The sequence below is a fragment of the Neofelis nebulosa genome, chromosome 3 (assembly GCF_028018385.1).
Source record: "Neofelis nebulosa isolate mNeoNeb1 chromosome 3, mNeoNeb1.pri, whole genome shotgun sequence".
In the NCBI taxonomy this organism is placed as follows: Eukaryota; Metazoa; Chordata; class Mammalia; order Carnivora; family Felidae; genus Neofelis; species Neofelis nebulosa.
Window position 1 is genome coordinate 112566609 of NC_080784.1, and position 20702 is coordinate 112587310.

The following is a 20702-nucleotide window of genomic DNA, read 5'->3' on the forward strand; positions in this document are numbered from 1 at the left end:
TCAACAATAGCCAAATTATGGAAAGAGCCTAAATGTCCATCAACTGATGAATGGATAAAGAAATTGTGGTTTATATACACAATGGAATACTACGTGGCAATGAGAAAAAATGAAATCTGGCCTTTTGTAGCAACGTGGATGGAACTGGAGAGTGTGATGCTAAGTGAAACAAGCCATACAGAGAAAGACAGATACCATATGGTTTCACTCTTATGTGGATCCTGAGAAACGTAACAGAAACCCATGGGGGAGGGGAAGGAAAAAAAAAAAAAAGAGGTTAGAGTGGGAGAGAGCCAAAGCATAAGAGACTGTTAAAAACTGAGAACAAACTGAGGGTTGATGGGGGGTGGGAGGGAGGGGAGGGTGGGTGATGGGTATTGAGGAGGGCACCTTTTGGGATGAGCACTGGGTGTTGTATGGAAACCAATTTGACAGTAAATTTCATATATTAAAAAATAAAAAAAAAAAAAGAAAAGAAATAAAGGTTAAAAAAAAATTTAAAAAAAAAATTTCCCTTAATCATATATCTTTGTACATCTTTGTCTTAGTTCAGGCTGCTATAACATAAAATGCCATAAACTGGGTGGTATAAACCTTGTTATAAACATCAGACATTTATTTCTCACAATTCTGGGGAAGTCAAAGAGCAAGGCACCAGCAGACTCAGTGTCTGGTAAGACCCTACTTCCTAGTTCACAGACGCCATGTTTTTCCTGTGTCTCCCTGGGGCCTCTTTCATAAGGGCATGAACCCCATTCATAAGGGCTCTGCCTTCATGGCTTAGTCACCTCTCATAGGCGTCATCTCATAATAACTTCACCTCGAGGGTTAGGAATTCAACATATGAATTTGGGGTAGGTGAGGGGATACAAGTACTCAGTCCACAGCAATCTCTCCCCAGCTCCTATGCCATGGTCTCTGTCCCTGTTTACAGTCAATCTCAAGAGTTGTCTAAACTCACTGTCTTTACTTCCTCATTTCTCATTCTTTCTTAAAGCTATATCTTTCATCCCCAACACTCCACTGAACCCATCCTTTTCAAGGTTGCCAACAGCCTCCAAATCCAACGACCATTTATTAATCTTCATTCCAACTCCTAGAAGCATTTGGTTGAGTCAATTAATCCCTCCTTTTTATTCAAGTGACTTCTGGCATTTCGTTCTCCTGGTTTTCATTCTACTTCAATTGCTTCTTTTCTTCACTCTACTTTGCTGGAGTATCCTTCTCCAGCCTCTGAATGTTGAATGCCCTAAAAGTTCTAAAGCTGCTTCTCTTCTCTAGCTGCACCTAGACTGTCCCATAGCCTCAAATATCATTTCTGTTGGTGAATCCCAAATTTGAATACCATCCTTGGTCTCTTTCCTGAAATGCAGCCTTGTATATGAGATTGCCTAGATAACAGCCAACTTGTCAATTAGGTATATCAAACTTAACATATTTATTTTCTTTTTAAATTTTTTAATGTTTATTTATTTATTTTGAGAGAGAGAGAGAGAGAGTGAACAGGGGAGGAGTAGAGAGAGAGAGGGAGAGAGAGAATCCCAAGCAGGCTCCACACTCAGCACAGAGCCCAACATGGGGCTCTATTCTACAACCTTAATATCATGACCTGAGCCGAAATCAAGAGCCAGACACTTAACCAACTAGGCAACCCATGCACCCCTATTTTATTTCTTAAGTAGGCCCCACACCTAATGGGCTCAAACTCATGACCCTCAGGTCAACAGTTGCATGTTCTACCAACTGAGCCAGATAGGTTCCCCTCAAACTTAACATATTTAAAACAGAGCTCTTTATTTTCTATACTTGCTTGCTTCTCTCTTGGTGTCTCTATCTCAGTAAAACAAATCATCCATTCATTTGTTTAGGACAAAATTTTAGAGCTTTGACTCCAAGTTTGTGACTCTTCTCCTTCTCTTTTCTAATATATCAGCAAATCCTATTGGCTCTACCTTTATGTACAAATGTCTACAATATTTATTATTGATACGAATGTCATGGTTACATGTAATGACAAAGAAATGTCAGAGAAGCCTGAGAAATTAGAATTCTTATTCCTTATTTTTTAACTATGAAAATATCTCTAAAATCATAGCAAAACTATTTTCTTGGAGAGTGCTTAACCTGGAAATAAACGAAATGAAAAGAAAAATCAAAAGTCTATATTAGTTGATGTGACACTTGACTGTGGACAGAACTCAACTGATTTGGGGCCCATGAGCTTAATCTCAAAAATGAAGGGGAACTCATTATTGCAATACACTCCATTTATAGGGGAAAATTTTGCACACGAAGGTTTATAATGTAGCAAATGATCCTTGGCATATGATTTACTGAGAATTTATTCATTCACCCAACAAAATATTTAAGATATAAAATGTATCTTATAGGCATTGGATATACAACAAAGACAGACATGGTGTTATCTGATCTTCAAACATTTTGTTATTATTTTTTTTTTTTTTTTTTTTTTTATTATTTATTTTTGGGACAGAGAGAGACAGAGCATGAACGGGGGAGGGTCAGAGATAGAGGGAGACACACAGAATCGGAAGCAGGCTCCAGGCTCCGAGCCATCAGCCCAGAGCCTGACGCGGGGCTCGAACTCACGGACCGCGAGATCGTGACCTGGCTGAAGTCGGACGCCCAACCGACTGCGCCACCCAGGCGCCCCTGATCTTCAAACATTTTGAAGATGAAATTTCCCAGCTCAATGTATTGGGTGGTTTTTAGAAAATATAGAAGAGATGAATGTCAGAGTTAAAAACAAAAATTTAATATTTAGGGGTGACTGGGTGGCTCAGTCAGTTAAGCATCTGACTTTAGCTCAGGCCATGATCTCAGAATTCATGAGTTCGATTCCCATGTTGGGCTCTGTGCTGACAGTTCAGGGGCTGGAGCCTGCTTTGGATTCTGTGTCTCCCTCTCTCTCTCTCTGACCCTCCCCCATTCTCTCTCTCTCTCTCTCTCTCTCTCTCTCTCTCTCCCTGTCTGTCTCTCTCCCTGTCTCTCAAAAATAAATAAACATTAAAAAAATTTAAAAAAATTTAATATTTAGACCAAACATTTAGCATTATAATCTGAGTCAACACATTGAGTTCAAGTCCAAAAATAGGTCCCCAGAAGAAGAGCTATTTGGTGAAGAAGATGCATTCTTCTCCCTTGTCCTAACCACCTTGGCTCCTGAGGAGATGTCTCCCTTCTCAAAGAGTACCAAGTCAGGTCAAAAGCAAAAGTTCTTATCTAATATGGTACTGGAAGACCTTTGTAACTGATGTTACTTTGTTTCCTGGGAACTGTGTTCACCTCATGTGGATATTACTCCTCTTAACAGCTAATGGGTTCCGTGAGTGGTAATAGCAAAGGAGTCTCAGGTTTTGCCCTTAAGGCACTCCAGAGAAGAATCCAGAATATTGGTTCACCACCGCTTATGATTCTTCTATTTCAGTGGCTGTCATCAATGGTTGTAGAGGAAGAGGCCAGCTTGACAATCAGTTTTGTAGTCTGGGGTTCTTCCACAGCTACATTATTTTCTCTCCTTTTTTTTTTTTCTTTTTTTTTTTTTAATAGTGGTGGTGTGTGACTGCTGGTACCGGGAGAGGGACTTATGAAGAAGTTCAACTGTCAGATTCACTAACATACTGTTTGGAATGTTAGGTTCTTTGCATTGTTTGAAAGGTTGCCTATATACATTAATAGATAAATCTGAAAAAACTTCAGTCATTTTTGATATCTTGATAGCAAAATTCAGCTAGAGGCTTGATTACTCTATTTGATCTTAGCTTCTGTCTTTTTTTTTTTTTTAATTACACTTCATTTATTTTTTTGTGGAGGTAGTATATTCACATAGTTCAAAATGCACTTGGGGATATAGTGAAAAGTCCAACACCCCGGGCCCAGGCTCCTTCCTCCCCTCTGAGAAGGTGATTGACATTATTTATTTCTTATATGTCCTTCCAGAGAATTTTTTTGAATAATAATTCAGTTTCTTAACAGCTAAATGGTATTTTTAAAAATATAAATTAATACTAAAGGTAACACTGTAATATCAAAAGGTTTAAAAATCCATAAAATATTTTATATTTGCTTCCTTTTTTTTATGTTGTGACTTTTATTCTTGTGACTTATTCATTCCATAACTGAAAGCCTATATCTCCTTCTCTCCTTCACCCATTTTTCCCATCCCCACACTCCTCTTCCCCTCTGGCAACCAACTGTTTGTTCTCTGTATTTATAGGTGTGATTCTGCTTTTTTTTTTGGTTTATTTTTTCTTAAAGATTCTACATGTGAGTAAAACCAATGATATTTATCTTTCTCAGTTAGCATTACACCCTCTAGGTCTATCTAAGTTGTTGCAAATAGCACGACCTCATCCTTTTTATGGCTGAATAATATTCCATTATATATAAATATAAATATAAATATAAATAAGCACACGCACACACACACACACACACACACCCTGCATCTTCTTTATCCATTGGTCTATTGACAGACATTTAGGTTGCTTCCATATCTCGGCTATTGTAAATAATGCTGCAATAAACATAGGGGTGCATGTATCTTTTTGAATTAGTGTTTTAATTTCTTTGGATAAATACTCAGTAGTTGAATTATTTGATCACATGGTATTTCTATTTTTAACTTTTTGAGAAACTTCCATACTGTGGTTGTACCAATTTACATTCCCACCAACAGTGTGAGAGTTCCTTTTTTCTGCATATCCTTGCCAACACTTGTTATTTCTTGTCTTTTTTATTTTAGCCACTCCGACAAATGTAAGTGGATATCTCATTATGGTTTTGGTTTGCATTTCCCTGATGATTAGTGATGTTGAGAATATTTTCATGTGTCTATTGGCTGTTAGTATATCTTCTTTGGAAAAAAATGTCTATTCAGGTCCCCTGACCATTTATTTTTCCATTTTTAATCAGATTACTTGTTCTTCTGGTGTTGCATTGTATAAGTTCTTTGTATATTTTGTATATTAACCCTTGCAAATATCTTTTCTCATTGAGTAGGTTGCCTTTATGTTTTGTTGATGGTTTCCTTTGCTGTGCAAAATCTTTTCATTTTGATGTAGTCTCAATTGTTTATGTTTGCTTTTGTTTCCCTTGAGTTTCTGTCTTGCCTCATAACTATAAAAATCTCATATCTGGCCCTAAGCCATGTCCTTTTGTCAATTAGCTTATAGTATAATAATAGCTACCATTTATTGAATGCTAGGCACCACTCTAAACATTCCATGTTATCCACTCACTTAATCCTCCAAACAATCTATGAAGTAGGTACTGTTATTACTATCATTGTAGATGCTGTTTACATAGGTTGCCCATGATGACAAAGCTAATAAGGGGCAGCTCTTGGATTCAAACCCAAGCAGTCTAGTTACCAAGTCAGCTTCCTTAGCCCCTACCTATACTGTCTTAATTTTATCAAGATTGTCATTGTCATTGTTACCAAAAATGTATGCTAGAAGAGTAGCAGTGTATAGCACAAAGAGAACTGTTTGGACCTCATTTTCCTTAGGGCTTTCTACTGGTTCTTAAACTATTAATTATCAGTGAAAGGATTAAGAGCTTACTTGTCCTGTTGTAATTTTAACAGCTATGCATACTTAGAGAAACAAATGGACTCACCTGTCACTTTAGAGTCCTATAGTCCAAGGGAATCACATTCACATAAGCACAGCAGAAATAAATGTCCAATCAGTATGGGTTAGCCTTGCTTTAATAAAACCTCATTAAGGAAAAAAATCTCAGATTACTATACTAGGAAATGTCAACCTAAGGAATGGTTATGCATTACATGAGGTAGTCTTCATGATTCACTATAATATTCTTAAATAATGAACTTCTATAATCTATTTAAAATATGATTCAATTACAGAAAATGTTATTAATGACAAATAAGATACTTAAAAAGGGGAGTCAAATAGTGGTACTTCAACCAGGTTGTACATTAGAATCAATAGTGATGTTTTATTAATACAAGTTCTTGGGTCTCAATAGAGATCTAAATCAGGATCTCCAGGTTAGAGGTGCCTGGGTGGCTCAGTTGGTTAAGCGTCCAACTTGCGCTCAGCTCATGATCTCACGGTTTGTGAGTGTGAGCCCTGCATTGGGCTCTGCGCTCACAGCTCAGAGCCTGGAGCCTGCTTTGGATTCTCTCTCTCTCTCTCTCTCTCTCTCTCTCTCTCTCTGCCCCTCCCCTGCTCAGGCTCCGTCTCTCTCTCTCAAAAATAAATAAACATTAAAAAAAAAAATAAAGAATCTCCTGGTATATTTTAAAGAAGCTGCCCTTCTTTCCATCCCCCAACCCAAACTCACCCAGATAATCTTGATTCAGTCAGCTCATTAAACAGTGTTTGTAATCTCTGGCATAAGCCATTAAAATCTTAAACGGGTATAAGTAAGGTGCATTTTAAGCATATTAGGCAAAGATATGGCCTTATACAAAGAGTGAAGGGAAGCTGTCCACAGTCTTATGCTCAAAGTAATAAAATGAGAGAGCTATTGAGAAAGAATGTTAAGAGTCTGACCTCTAAGCAAGCCCTTTTAAGGTCCTACCTGACAATGATTCCCGAAATCCCAGAGATTTCTAATTCTTATACAGTGCCAGTGGGAGTAATTTACGCCTACTATGACGTTTTCAATGTCCATGAAAGAAACATATTTTGCTTCTAGTCTTTAATGCTGAATAACTATACAAAGTTCCATAACTGAGTTGGTAATACTTCCAAAATGTGACAGATTGTACATATATAGAGAAAAAGGAGCCAACTTGTTGAGGCTATTCTCATGAGGAAGCTAGTCATAGCAGTTGCTACAGGGAGACACTGCAGGACAGTGCAAAAAAAAAGGGGGCTTTGATTGTACTGAGGCACTACCCCTTTGGGGTAACTTTTTTTAACTTTTTAGTTTCAACTTCTTATATATAAAGATAATAATACTGTACAGATTACTGAGAAAATTAAAGAGAACGTATGTAAAATGCTCCATAATAGACGCTCAGTAAATAGGAACTCATTATTTTGAGAGTGGATTGGGAGTAGATCTGTGGAATCACTGTCTCAGTTCTCCCATCCAAGTACTAACCAGCCCCGACACTGCTTAGCTTCTGAGATCAGAGGAGATCAGGCACGTTCAGGGTGGTATGGCCGTACACAATCTCTCTGTTCTCAAAACAGAAAGACAATTCAAAAAGACTCCTCTGAAGTTTACCAGTAAGAAAGAAATTAAGCTTTACTGACATTTTAAAAAGTAGATGGACACCAGCTCCTTACTTTGTCTGTGTGTCAGATGGCCCCTTAGTACAGATGTTACCTGAGGAAGCCCTCATCTTGGAGGGGCCAACAATGAGAACTCTGAACTCAATTTTCAGTTGCTTGTATTGCAGTTTCTACCTATCTGGTTAAGTAGATTGACAGATGATAGTATTATAAATCACGGCTGCTTCGAAATAACTCATAATAAGAGGGAGAAAGACTATAAACATCTCAAGGCAAAATTCTTTAAAGAATTGTCAGCTTTACAGGGTTTAGATTTTTTATAAACAGACAAGTTCTCCAAAGTTTCCTTTCCTGTGATAAGTGGCTGACAACAGTATGCTATCCAAAAGGTATTTTGAAAATGTTTTTCAGATCATGAGGGCTGGAAATGTTTTCATCATTGTGATCTTCATACCAAATAAAGCATCACATAAAGATAACTCACACAAATGGGAAATTTTTAACCTGTTTAAAAATCTTCTGCAGGAAGAGCTTTTACATCCTTTGTTAAAAAAAATAGTATCTTCTGATTAACTTGCAAAATGTGGAAATTTGCAGCTGAATTTCAGCACATGATGTTTCAGGATTCATGGATGGATTGAAATATGGGGAGTATGGATTAGCTGACCTCTTTTATTTGGATCTGCTTATGTTGGAAGCATAAGGTTTTTCAACTATGACAGCCATTAAAAAAACTAAGTGTTAAAAAAACCCTATCCTACCCATATCTTCAAGGCACAGTGCTAAGATGTTAAACATAACATCTAATTAAACATATTCGATTATAATTTTAAATTGAACAAGAAGTTCTCATGCCAATAATGTAATTTAAAAAATTATCCTAAAGTGGTCATTTAATCTTTGTGTTGTTCTTAGGTTTCCATTCTATAGAAATATATATACATATGCATAGTACGTGCATATAACTTATTAAATGAAAAATTAAACGGGGACGCCTGGGTGGCTCAGTCGGTTAAGAGTCCGACTTCGGCTCAGGTCATGATCTCACGGTTCGTGGGTTCCAGCCCCGCCTCGGCCTCTGTGCTGACAGCTCGGAGCCTGGAGCCTGTTTCGGGTTCTGTATCTCCCTCTCTCTCTGCCCCTCCCCCGCTCACACTCTGTCTCTCTGTCAAAAATATATAAACATTAAAAAATATATAAAAAAAGAAAGAAAAATTACATGTATATCAGGGTGCCTGCTAAAATGTTTTTCCTGATGGGGTGGGCAAAAACAACAACAAAAATCAAAGGCAACTGATGCAGAATATATTCATCAGTGGGATAACATAAGTTTTTCTTTGGTGCTGTACCAATATAGCCTAAAAAAGAAAGGGCTAATCCCAAATATCTGAGAAATTTGTTGAGCTTAAAAATTTTTGGTGTCTGCCCTTGAGAGTGAGGCAAGTTGGTTTAATAAGCTGGGTAGATGATTTCACATCATGATAGGATGATGGCAGGTGGGGAGGTCTGGATTACATCTCAGCCTAGCCACACTCGGTAATATAGTTTAGGAGAGTCTCTTGAGCTCCCTGAACCAATCACCTCATCTGCAAAATGGGCATAATCAAATCTACTTTTGAGGGTTTTTCTCAAGATTGTATGTTGTGAACATATCAGATTGAATCCTAGGAAACTGCCACGGTTTGATGTTTGTTGACATACAGAGACGATATTTTCATATTGTTTGAACTAATAGAATCCATGTCAGATATAGGGAGATGTATTTTTAGAGATGATATTTGTAAGCTCCTTAGTTTTTTCACCTATAAGATTTAGGAGGTGATGTTATTCTTACTTGCTGACAGGACTGAATAAACACCCCCCCAGGATTTATCCTTTTCTGAAGGTCACTGCTTTCTTCTGTCTGCCCGGGGACTGCAACGTGTTAATTTCCTGCATTTTGAACTTGGCTGCTCTGTCTGCTCATCTTATTCGGATCAACTCTTCCAAGACTTGGCTCAGCCTTGGGGTTTCATTATGGGGAGACATGAAGCTCATGCCATAGGGTTAGCCCTCATCAAAGGGATAACTCGCATGCCCGATTCTGTGGCAGCTGAAGTTTCGTTGGTAGAATTTTAAAAACAAGTCATCGTTTTAATTTAAAACTTGAAAGTACCGTATTAAAAGGGGCGGTTTTTGGCACAGTTTTAGAGCAAGGTTTAAATCCTTGGTGATTTTAATCAGACTCTATCTTAAAGTCTGAAACTTCATAGGCCTTGGGGCTAATATTTGTCTTTTAAGGACTCCATTCTCTGGGTGCCTAATTTTCACTTATTGAATGAAATTTATTTTTGATGAATCTGAACATTTTGTCTGGTTGCTTTTCCAAAGAAGAACTATGAGGTTCAGCAGATGAAGCTAAGGTTTTAAGTGTTGATAATAGGAAATTATAAAATTTCTGTCTTAATTAATTCTGCTCTGAGTAAAAAAGTCCCATGATGTTAGCAGAGGGAGCCCAAGGCAGATTATAGGGCAGCAGAAAGGATAGGAAGGTGGCAAGGAAAGGCTGGTCCAGTTCTACCACAGGCCCGTGTGAAGTATGGGGGTGTGCAGATTCAGGGAGATTCAGGGACCTGGGTGTCATATCCTGTGGCTCTTGCTAATGGGGTCTGTGACTTACGGTGAGCCACCTCTTTCTGTCTCTGGGTTTAAGTTCCCCACTGACCAAATGATGAGCTTGAAAGAAATGATCTCTAAATTTCCCTCCAGCTTCAATGTTCTATCATTTGATAAAGAAAGAACTTGTATTGGGGCGCCTGGGTGGCTCAGTAGGTTGAACGGTTGACTCTTGATTTCGGCTCAGGTCAAGATCTCATGGTTGGTTGTGAGATCCAGCCCTGCTTTGGGCCCCATGTCGAGCCTGCTTAAGATTTTCTCTCTCCCTCTCCCCCTGCCCCTCCTGCACTCACACATGTACTCTCTTGGAAAAAAAAAGAAAGAAAGAAAGAAGTTGTATTCATGCATACCAATTATGTAGATATATACACATATATTTTCCATATGTGTGTATGTGTGGGTACACAGCTGTGTGCTAAAATAATCTCCAAAAATATAACAAGAGAAGAATGATACTTAGCTTATGGCAGGCCATTAAATGGGAAGAGAAGATTCAGAAAAAAGAACGTTGCAATTTCAAATCCTTCCTTTATCGGCAAAAGATGCCTTGTCCGAGTCACTTAATTAATCACCTTAGCTTGTTCATTGTTAAGATAGAAGCAATTCCGTATCTGTACTTGGTGTGAGAGAAGTGGTGCAGCATAACCTTACTACCCTTACTTAAGTTTTTCTGAACATTTGACCTGATCTGGATTTAACCGACTGAGCCACCCAGGCGCCTTTGACCTGATCTGGATCTAAAGGGGACTGATCAACAGATACTCTTCTCTCTCTCTCTCCTGCCTTTTTCATAATGGTAAGAGATGTTTATGGTGAAGAATAAAAAAATGTGTAAAGAATAAAAGTCAAGTAAATAAAAGTAAAATCCCACCACTTTCATGGAAATGCTCATCCAAATTTATGTAGATTTTGTTGTTCAGGATTAGTATTAGGTACTTTTGTAAGATGTACAGTTTAAAAGAGTTCTTGTTTTCAAATTAGCTGAGATTTCCCCCAGAGATTTAAGCCAGAAGAAGTAGCGGACTGCCATCTTAGAAAGATGGTTTAGGTTGCAGTGTAGAGTAAAGCTGGTGGGTCATGGTGATAATGAGTAATACCTGCCAATCTATTTCTGTGTCTTCCCCTCCTGAGCACATGGTAGAATGGTGCTTTCCAGCCTTCTTGACATGAGTTGTGACCGCATCGCTTACTGTGACCTATGGTCATTTCTGTATGCACGTATGTAGAGCCACTGTGCAATTCATCATTTCCTTTTCCTCCTGCCATGGCAACTAGCAATATTCTAAATGGTAGGTATTCCATCAAGCTGGGTCCCTGAGGGGAGTGACATGAAGCAGAGCTCTCTTTCCCCCCTCAGATGGACATATAGAGACATGAAAAATCAAACCTTTATTGCTTTAAGTTTTGGCATTGCTTTTTCTGCAGCCTAACCTTACTATTCTTGTTTATACAGGGGACATGACTAGAGGTAGGGGAAGGGTTGGATATAATCTGGGAAGGAGGTGTCATGGTCTGAACCAGCACAGTTGCAGTAGGGTTGGAGAAGGGAAGATGTATTTGAGAGATATTTATGAGGAAACGGTGGGACTTGATAATTAATACGACATGAGGGTTGATGGGAAGATAGAATTAAAGATGATTCCTAGGTCTTGATTTGGGTAACTGGGAGGTTCATGATACCATTTACTGATATTGTGATCACTGGAGGAAGAGACAATGGGGTGGATGGAGCGAGCAAAAGTGGGGAGATGACGAGCCAGTTTGGGCCCTAGGGGACTTGAGATATCTGGGACATCCAAATAGAGATGGTTAGTTGACTGTTGACTGCTCTATAGCCCCGAAACTGAATGAAATAGAAAGAATGATTGGCTTTTTCCAATCTGTTTTCTCCAGCCACGTTTAAGGATGAAATAATATAGTAAATACCCTACCCTACTTTTTTTTTCTTTTAGAAACCATTTTTGTTGAAATGTCCTTTTGAACAAATTCTGTTCTTGATTGTGGACTGTAGCATATTTTGCCTTCTTCTCTATAGATGCATAGGACCACATACTAAGAATCTTGAGGTCATTTGAGAGTTTTTTTATTGCATTATCTTCCACATGTACATTAGCCAGCTTTCCTTTAGTGTATTAGTTTCCGGTGGCCGCCATAACAAAGCACCACAAACTGTGTGGTTTAAAGCAACGAAGATGTATTGTTTCAAAGTTCTCAAGGCTAGAAGTTCAAAATCAGGTTGTCAGCAGGACACACTCTCTCTAAGGTTGCACGCCTCTCTCTCGGCTTCTGGTGTTGCCAGAAGCCCTTGGCATTCCTTGGCCGATGGCTGCAAAACCCAACCTCTGCTGCTGTCCTCACATGGCATTCTCTCTGTATCTCTGTGTCTTCCCATGGCCTTCCTCTTCTAAGGACACCAGTCAGATTGGACTGAGGGCTCACTCTACTGCAGTATAACCTCATCTTAACTAATTACATCTGCAATGGCCCTATTTTCAAATAAAATCATACTTGGAGGCACTGAGGGTTAGGACTTCAATGCGTTTGGTGGGGGACAAATCAACCTGTATCACTTGGTAAGACTGTGATAACCCCAAAATTTCAGTACCTTTAACAACAAAGTTACTTGGCTGTTGTTCATATTTAGAATTGGTTGCAGTTTGGCTCTAACTCTGAGACTCTGCTCCATGTATTTAGCCTTTTTCAGAAGCCAGGCTGAGGGAGTAGCCATGATCCTGTTCATGAGGCAAAGGAAGACTTCCAGTGGTAGAACTACACAATGGCTTATAAAGCTTCTGCTTGGAACTGGCATATGTTACTTCTAATCGCATTTCATTGGCTAAGACAGGTCATATGGCCGAGCCTGTAAGAATTAGAAGAATATGTATCGAGCACCTGCCACATATTAAGTGATCGACAAATGGGAGGAAGTGTTCCAACAAGCAGGGCTTTTGACAAAGGTTGGTTGACCCATCTCCTCATTCTGGTGGTTTTTCCAGGACATAAACTAGGTCATCCACTTCCTTTGCCTTTCTTTCAGTGTTCAATATATCAAATGTGTGGCACATGTTAATACTCAATAAAGTTTTCCTGAGTAAATGAATGAATATGCAGCTTGCATTCATTTTGCCTTTTGCATCTTAATGAAAAAGATCTCCACTATTAAAACCCCAAGGCACATAGTTGAAGATGAAACTTCATTTGAAAAAATCACTTGCTGAAAGAATCATAATCCAAAAATTACCTATTACTGCTTTTGAATTCTCTATTTTTTAAAAATATTTTTTAAACATTGATTCATTTTTGAGAGACAGAGAGAGACAAGGCATGAGCAGGGGAGGAGCAGAGAGAGAGGGGAGACACAGAACCCAAAGCAGGCTCCAGGCTCTGGGCTGTCAGCACAGAGCCTGATGTGGGGCTCGAACCCATGAACTGTGAGATCATGACCTGAATCATGATCTGAACCAAGAATTCTCTTTTATTAATATGAAAACTGACACCTGAAATAAATGTTTTACAATTAGTTTTAAGAACTTCTTAAACCCAGAGCTTATTCATGGAGAAGAATTTTATTGCTTCCAGGGATAGCATCTCACCTTACCTAGTCCTCACACAATGTATCTTTCTTGAACTTGACTTTTCATTTCCTAATACATTTATAGTCATCTTTTGCTAAATACTATTCCTGTCCTCTCTGCTCTTAGGTTAATCACACTAGCCATTTTAAAAACCTTTCCCCATAATATTGTAATGAACAACTCTTATCTTTATTCATTTTCATTTATGTTTTAATTTTTTTTAATATATTTTCTAAATGCTTATTTATTTTTGTGATAAAGAACGCCAGCAGGGGAGTGGCAGAGAGAGAGGGTGACAGGATCCAAAGTGGGCTCTGTGCTGACAGCAGCTTACCTGATGCAGGGCTAGAATTCATGAACTGTGAGATCATGACCTGAGCTGAAGTCAGATGCTCAACCAACTGAACCACTCAGGAGCTCTTATTTATGTTTTAATTTTTGACCTCTTAGTACTTTAAGTAGTTTAAAAGTAACAATATCAACAAGTTAAAGGCAACAAGATTATCTGCAGACATATAAATATTCTGGAAGTTAAATCTATCAAACTTTGTTCATCCACAAAGCTTTTTCACCCATGATCACATAAGAAAACAACTACTTATTTATGTAGTCTCTCTTCAAATTACTGGTAGCACAGATATTTCCAAAAAAATTGTGGACTAAAAGTTATCACATTATCCATTTTCATGGTTATATAGTTAAGGAGAAAATGGGGAAAAAATCCTCATTTTGAGACTGCTTTATCTCCTTGCACCTTACTCTAGCCAACCTCTAAAAATTACCCCATATCTCTTTGCAGAGACACCCCACTAAACTTAAGTTCCCTTTCTCCACAGAAACAGGGCTGAGGAGAGGCCAGATCCTTGCCAAGATCAGGATGCCCAAATCTGCAGGAAGGCTCAAAAGCAGGGCCTGTCCAGCAACTTCTCTTAGCCCGGCAACCCAGCCTGCTCTCAACTGCGACAGACATGCGAATCCAAACATGTCCTTAATCTCCTTTTTAAAAGTTTTGTTTTCATATTTTCTTTATTTGTGCAGAAAGCATCATTTTTAGAAGTGTAAAAGTTACTGGAAAAGTTACAAAAGGTGGCATCTACACAGAGGCCGGTGCCTTCATTCCCTGGCATCTCAGAAGCAAGGAGAGTTTTACTAGTAAGAACGCTACTGTGCCCGCCCAAAACCAAGCTAAACAGAAGCTAATGGTAAATGCCTTCAATACTTTTTGGAAAAAAAAAAAAAATCCATCAAAGGTTTTGCTGAATGATATTTATAAGGGCCTTACTGTTCTCTTTCAAAAACTGAAATGCCCTTCTCCGACACTTGAAAAAAATTGCTTGTGCTTTTCATCTTTTCCTCTTAGAGTGTAAACATTGTTTTGAGTGAAAAGAGCTGAAGGAGCGCTCACTTTCCCTTGAAATTTTATTTTTAAATAAGAGAGGGAGAAAATCCTTTTTCTGACTAATACTAATAATACAGGTCAAAGTGTCAGGCGATATACAATTAAATGGAAAACAAAAAAGGTTCCCCCTCTTTTTCCCACAGCACAATGGCACTGGAATATAAATTACCAATGGAGATGAAATAATACTTCAAAGCCTGTAGGGCAGGGCAGTGCAGTGTTTACAAAGTATTTTCTATGGCATGATGAGACATTAAAGATGATGGTAACCCATGGACTTGAGGGTGTTATTGAATAGTCTAAAACTAGCATGAGGTAGGATTTTAGGTCCCTATAGCCTGTGACCCCGTGATAGGCTTTGTTTCACAAGGGCAGCTGCAGTTATCAACAGATGTTTCAGCAATAAATAATTGGTATCATCTCGGAAAAGACCCATCTACCTGGGGAGAGGGCATAATACCAAAAACACTGCCCAGCTATTACAGCCACATTAATCTCCCATCTCTCCAGGTTTCTTGGGGAGCGTGCTGCAGGTGTTTTTTCTGGGAGAGAGCGAACAAACTCTCTCAAGTCAGCGAGCTTTGTGTGGAGTGTAAAGGAGGTTGGCCCCTGCCATAAATTTCTGTCTGTGGCCACACACCAAAGGAGAAAAGGTTGGGGGTGGGGAAGGAGGAGGCGGGGTGGGGGGGAGCGTGTGGGGAGGGAGGAAATGGGAGAGGCTGTGGAGAACAGAAAGCAAAGCATAAAACACATATAATTTTTCTTGATTAAGTTTAGCCTAAGAGAGTAACATTATAAATGACCCTTAATTTCACTAACTCAGGCACTCAGCATAATTCTGTGCTTAACTTTGATATGTTATTTGTGGAATTAACTTAAATTAAATTAAACTTAACAGTGGCTAGACTCTAAGTGTAATGCTAATTTTAAAAATGGAGGGGAAACTTTATGGGAAGGATTCATTTCAAGGCAAAGAAAATCATGGCAAGTTTAGATTTGTGGAAAAAAGCGTAAGAAGACATAACTTGGCTGAACAGAAAACTCAGCAGCCTTTAACCAATTTTTTATGTAAAGAAGAGAATCTCGTAATGAATTGATTATTAAAACATGGCCAGCCCGCTTCAGTAAAGAATAATATTGAAACCAACAGATAATGGGACAAAAACGAATCATGGAATTCACTCGGGATACTTTTGGCAAGCTAAGATATCGAAAGTAGCATGAGTTCACAGAGTGCTATAGTGCTCTGTATTTACAAAACAGAGTGGTTTAGTAATTGTGCACTTGGGGTCTGACACAATAGGAAAGCATCCTAAGAGTCTTTAGGAGGTGTGGTTACTTAATTTATAGCTTGCTGGGGAAGCGAAAGAAAATGATGCTCAGAGTTCAAAAAGCTCCCAGGTTAAATACATCAGGGACTAAAGAAGCCTAATGGACTGATTCTCAGAGCTGCCACTAGTGATCTCGTGAGCCGGACACAAATGTCTTAAATTCTGTATGTCTCTATTTTCCCAACTGTGACATCCGTGCAGTATGTAGAGGGAAAGTAGAAGGAATAAATACAGTCTAACAACTATGAACAGCTTGTCTGCCAACTCACATTAGCTCCCAAATGCAGCAAGACCCAGTTTTTAAAATACCATCTTGAGTTTTTCATCTAGAGTCACTAACAGCTTTGCATGCGGCGAGGGGGATCTGGTGATTGCGGGATGGACCAAGAGGAGTAAAACCCTGGTTGTCATGGTGTGATGTGTCTCCCTCTCTCAGCCTATGTTTGGAGTTCAGAGGAACTTTCTAAGCCCCAAAGGTCAAAGAAGAGGTCCTGTTCTCACCTTCCTTGGAAGCCTTGAACGTTCTACGCCACCAGTGGCCGAATCACACAAGGTTTCCCAAGCAGGTGAAGCAACTATGGCTTTTCAGGAACTGGCCCAAGTTTAAACAAGTTCCTGGAATTAATGGGAAGGAGATTGCTTTTACGGTTGGTCTCCTGGAAACTTCACATTGGAGTCTCCTTTTACCCCTTACCTTGTTCCTTCTCCCCTCACATCCCTGGTCAGGCTCTCTGACTTTCCTCCTCTTTTCTTTAGAACGTTGGTTCTCAAGCTCTAGCATGCGTGAGAATCTTCTGGAGGGCTTGTCTATGCTTATTGCCAGGCCCAGAGTTTTCGATTTGGTAAGTCTTGGGTGGGGCCCAAGAATCTGAATATCCCACAAGTTTCTAGTGCTGCTGCTGTGAGGTCTCATTTTAAGTATCACTTCTCCAGAGCTGCCCTGTGCAATAAAACCGTAGGCCTAGCCACATGTGGCTATTTATATAAAAATTGATTTTTAAAAATTAAATAACACAAAAAAGTTCAGTTCTCATGCTTGCCACATTTCAAGTGCTGGAGAGCCAAAGTGGCCAGGGCCTAATGCACTGGGCAGCAGAGCTATGGAACATTTCCTGCATCGCAGGAAGTTCTACTGGATAGCCTACATCTTGCTTTAGAGTAAACAAGTCTTGGGGATTCTACCTGTGCTTTCAAGTTCCTCACATGGGGCTTTCTGAAGGAGAATCGGTAGCTAGATGGAGGAAGGGGTAGCTCCACCACTCACAGGTCTATTCCCCTGGGCACGTTAATCTCCCTGCACCTTAATTCCCTCATCTGTAAAATGGGGATGATAATGGTGGTAATTACAGGAGGGCCATTTTGAGAAGTAAAGGAGATGATATATGTGTGAGCACTTTGTAAAATCTGCAGTGATACGCAAACCATAGTTATTATTCCATTCCCCTTTTCCACATATACCAAGCCTGATCATTTAAGATCGCTGGTTCACCACTGCATTCTTTCCAAATACCCACTTTCCTTTTCCTGCAGTCTCCAGTCTGCTTAACCTCAGTCTGTTTGTTTATATTTTTGGCGGGGGTAAGTCATGGGAAAAGTGGGGGCTTTGCTATTTCTACTAAGTCTCCAAAGATGCCATTATATGTACATAGATCAGGGAACCTTTCCCAGATTTCTGTTTCGGTAGGCAAACACAATACCTGTACACTTGTTTTGGGGGTGACCCCAAAACACATTCTCATGTAAACTGATGCAATAAAAATGTTAGGATATTATCGTTGCTTGTAATGCCTGGTGTCCAGAAAAACATATATTTTTACATGAGAAAAAATACAGATAAGCTAATAGACTCTCTTCCTTGACAATCATCTGAGAGAATGTAAGTAAAAAAACAATGCTACTAAAAAGAACAATGACAGTCTGTGTAGCATCCCTAGAACATAAGGCTGAAACCTGAGCTCAGATCTGAGTTCATGTGCTATTCCTGAGGTCCTCTTCTATCCAAGGAAGAGATAGCAGTTTGATCAATTTCCAAGAAGTGATTTGAGGAATAAGCAGGTCAATGACTTTGATTTAATGCTTCCTGAACAGCCCGCATTGTGAGGAGACAAGGGAATGAGGAGGATCCCGGGTTTGGGAAGGGGCATGGTGGACAGCATGTCATATTGATGAAATAATGGTGAATGATTTTTTTTTCAAGCTACTCAACCCTTAAAAAGGAGCATTTCAAAATAAAAATGCTAAGAGACACGGCAGAACCAAAACCAGTGCTTCTGGACTACCAGGGATATAATAAACATTTCAGGATGACAGTTTTCTCGATAGACCTACTGACCACTCTTCTTCACTTTTACTTGCTTTGGCTTGCAACAGAAGGTCTTACAGGCAGGCGACGCTTTCTAAAAGCTATTTCCCCCACATTAGTCAATCTGGCAGAGCTGACCATAAGGGTAGGGGCTGTCTTATGCTTCAAAGAAATTTAATCTATTAGACCACTTAGAGGCTAAATGCCTCACTTCAGGGTGTCAGAGGAACAGGTGGTGTGGCTCTTCCTACCAGTAACTGCTGCAACCCGGCGCCAATCACATCCTGCAGGTTTGTTTTGTCCTCTGGGCTCACAGCTTGTTTGTACTGCCACTTTTCAGGCACGAAGGGCCACTTCATTTCCTTTGCCTCCTGGATCAGGGTCCTTAATTCACTGGGGAGTGAAGCTGAAAAGGTCAGAGTTCAGGTAAGGAAATTGCAGTCAAAGAAAAGGCTGTTGAGTTACCAATGTTATGATGAAGCACCTCAGTGGCAAAAAAAAATTTTCCTACCTCTTGCTGGCTGGTCTGAGCTGGTGGTTCTGACTCAAAGAATAATAGCGCAAAGCTATCTGTCAGAGGTGGCCCTGGTCTACTTTGCCCTTCAGGTAAATTGGGGTAGTCAGGCATTAAGAAAGGTTTTTAGCAGGAAGTAAAGCACTTCAGTGACTATCTCTGCATGAAGAATCAGAGAAAGGAATGAAGGAAATATTATTTTCCCTGTAAAATGAGAAAGGGACTGAGATGGAATGACATCTGGGGCTTGTGGCAGCTGGGTAATGCAGAGAGTCAATTTGTACAACCTCTTTTTACTTCTCCAAGACCTCGCCTCACCTCATACTTTCACTATGGACTACATCTGAATATTGACAATGGCTACAAAAAAATGAAATTTGAAATGGTATCAACTTATTGTGGGATGGCTTTGTATTACATTAGTAGACACATTCGATCTCTTCCTGAGCACCAAACCTCATTATAGAGGTCCACAATATCCTGTCCAAACTTGGAAAACCCAAAAAGTTCTGGAAACTAGAAGGTTTTTTTCTTAAGTTTGGCACCCAAACCAGACTTGAACTGACTAGAGGGTACTTATGGTCTTGTTTATCTTACTTAGTGAGAAGCCAAAAGTTTTGTTGTAAAAATTATGTTTGACTATAGGTGCTGTCCAGCTTCCACCAGAGTATGAATGTAGTAGATGGTACATGTTCCATACTACCTTCCTAACTTGAAAAATTCTGAATTCTGAAGCACATGTGAACCCCAAGTGGTCTGAATAAGGGATTATGGACCTGATTATATGACTGCCAGCTATAAATCTCTAGGTGCTTATGTTACAGACATTTCATACTCAAAAATATCTAAAACTGAACTCACTGTCTTTTTTCTAAATCTGTTTCTTTATTTTGACGAATGCTACCACCATTCACTGAGTCACCAAGTCTGAAACTTAAAAGTCAGTCTAGATTCTTTGCTCTCTCTTCCTTCTTGAATCTAACTGGCTATTGAAATCTGTAGATCCTAAAAAACCCATTTCCTTCTTTTCATTATCAGTAATTCTTGCCTGAACCCCTGCTTCCTATCTTGCCTCATCCACTCCAACTTCCACACTGTTGATCCCCATTTTGCTTAAAAAAAAAATGGAGCAGGCCATTGCCCTGCATACAGTTCTTTAATGACTTTGTATACTCTGTCCTCATTTTTGCATTGCCTTCTCCCAGTCCTTTCATGATCAAGTTCAGGCCCACTGGCTTTAGCACTCAGTGCAAACTTGGGTACTTCTCATCAGCCTGCCATGAGATGTCCATCCCACAGAATTGAGATGTCCCTCCTGAGTGCTCCCAAGTCCCCAAATGCAGATGCCCTTTCAGTGTTCATCCCACTGCTCTGAAACCATACTGTCCTCTCATTGGACTATGAGCTCTCTGAAGACAAGCATCGTGTGTTATTGCTGTTGTAATTCACACCCTGATGGTTAAAAGGATTTGTCTTATATCTACATGAGACATGCTAAATAGGACCCAAGAGATATGACAGAGAGAGTAAAACACAAAAAGAAGAGAAGGAAGAAAACCTAACTCTGCCTTGGTCCATGATGCCTTTCTGTGTCCTTGCCAAGTGGGCAAATGTATGGATGACTGCTGGTGAGGAGACACTGCTTGGCATTGAGAGGGTATCAGATGGGCCACACCAGTGAGTAATCCATACTG

At 39.5% G+C, this 20702-nt stretch overlaps 1 protein-coding gene across 6 annotated transcripts in view; it reads right to left on the minus strand.

The window, feature by feature from the left end:
* ALPK1 (alpha kinase 1) overlaps positions 1-20702 on the minus strand; it is a 131962-nt gene that overhangs the window by 43254 nt on the left and 68006 nt on the right. For 5 of the 6 annotated variants that reach the window (XM_058721630.1, XM_058721631.1, XM_058721632.1 and 2 more), the window contains one exon: positions 18746-18900. In XM_058721630.1, the coding sequence (XP_058577613.1) occupies positions 18746-18900 (155 nt within the window). Of the gene's footprint in view, positions 1-18745; positions 18901-20702 lie in introns of those variants that run through there. The other variant, XM_058721634.1, reaches the window with a different exon arrangement.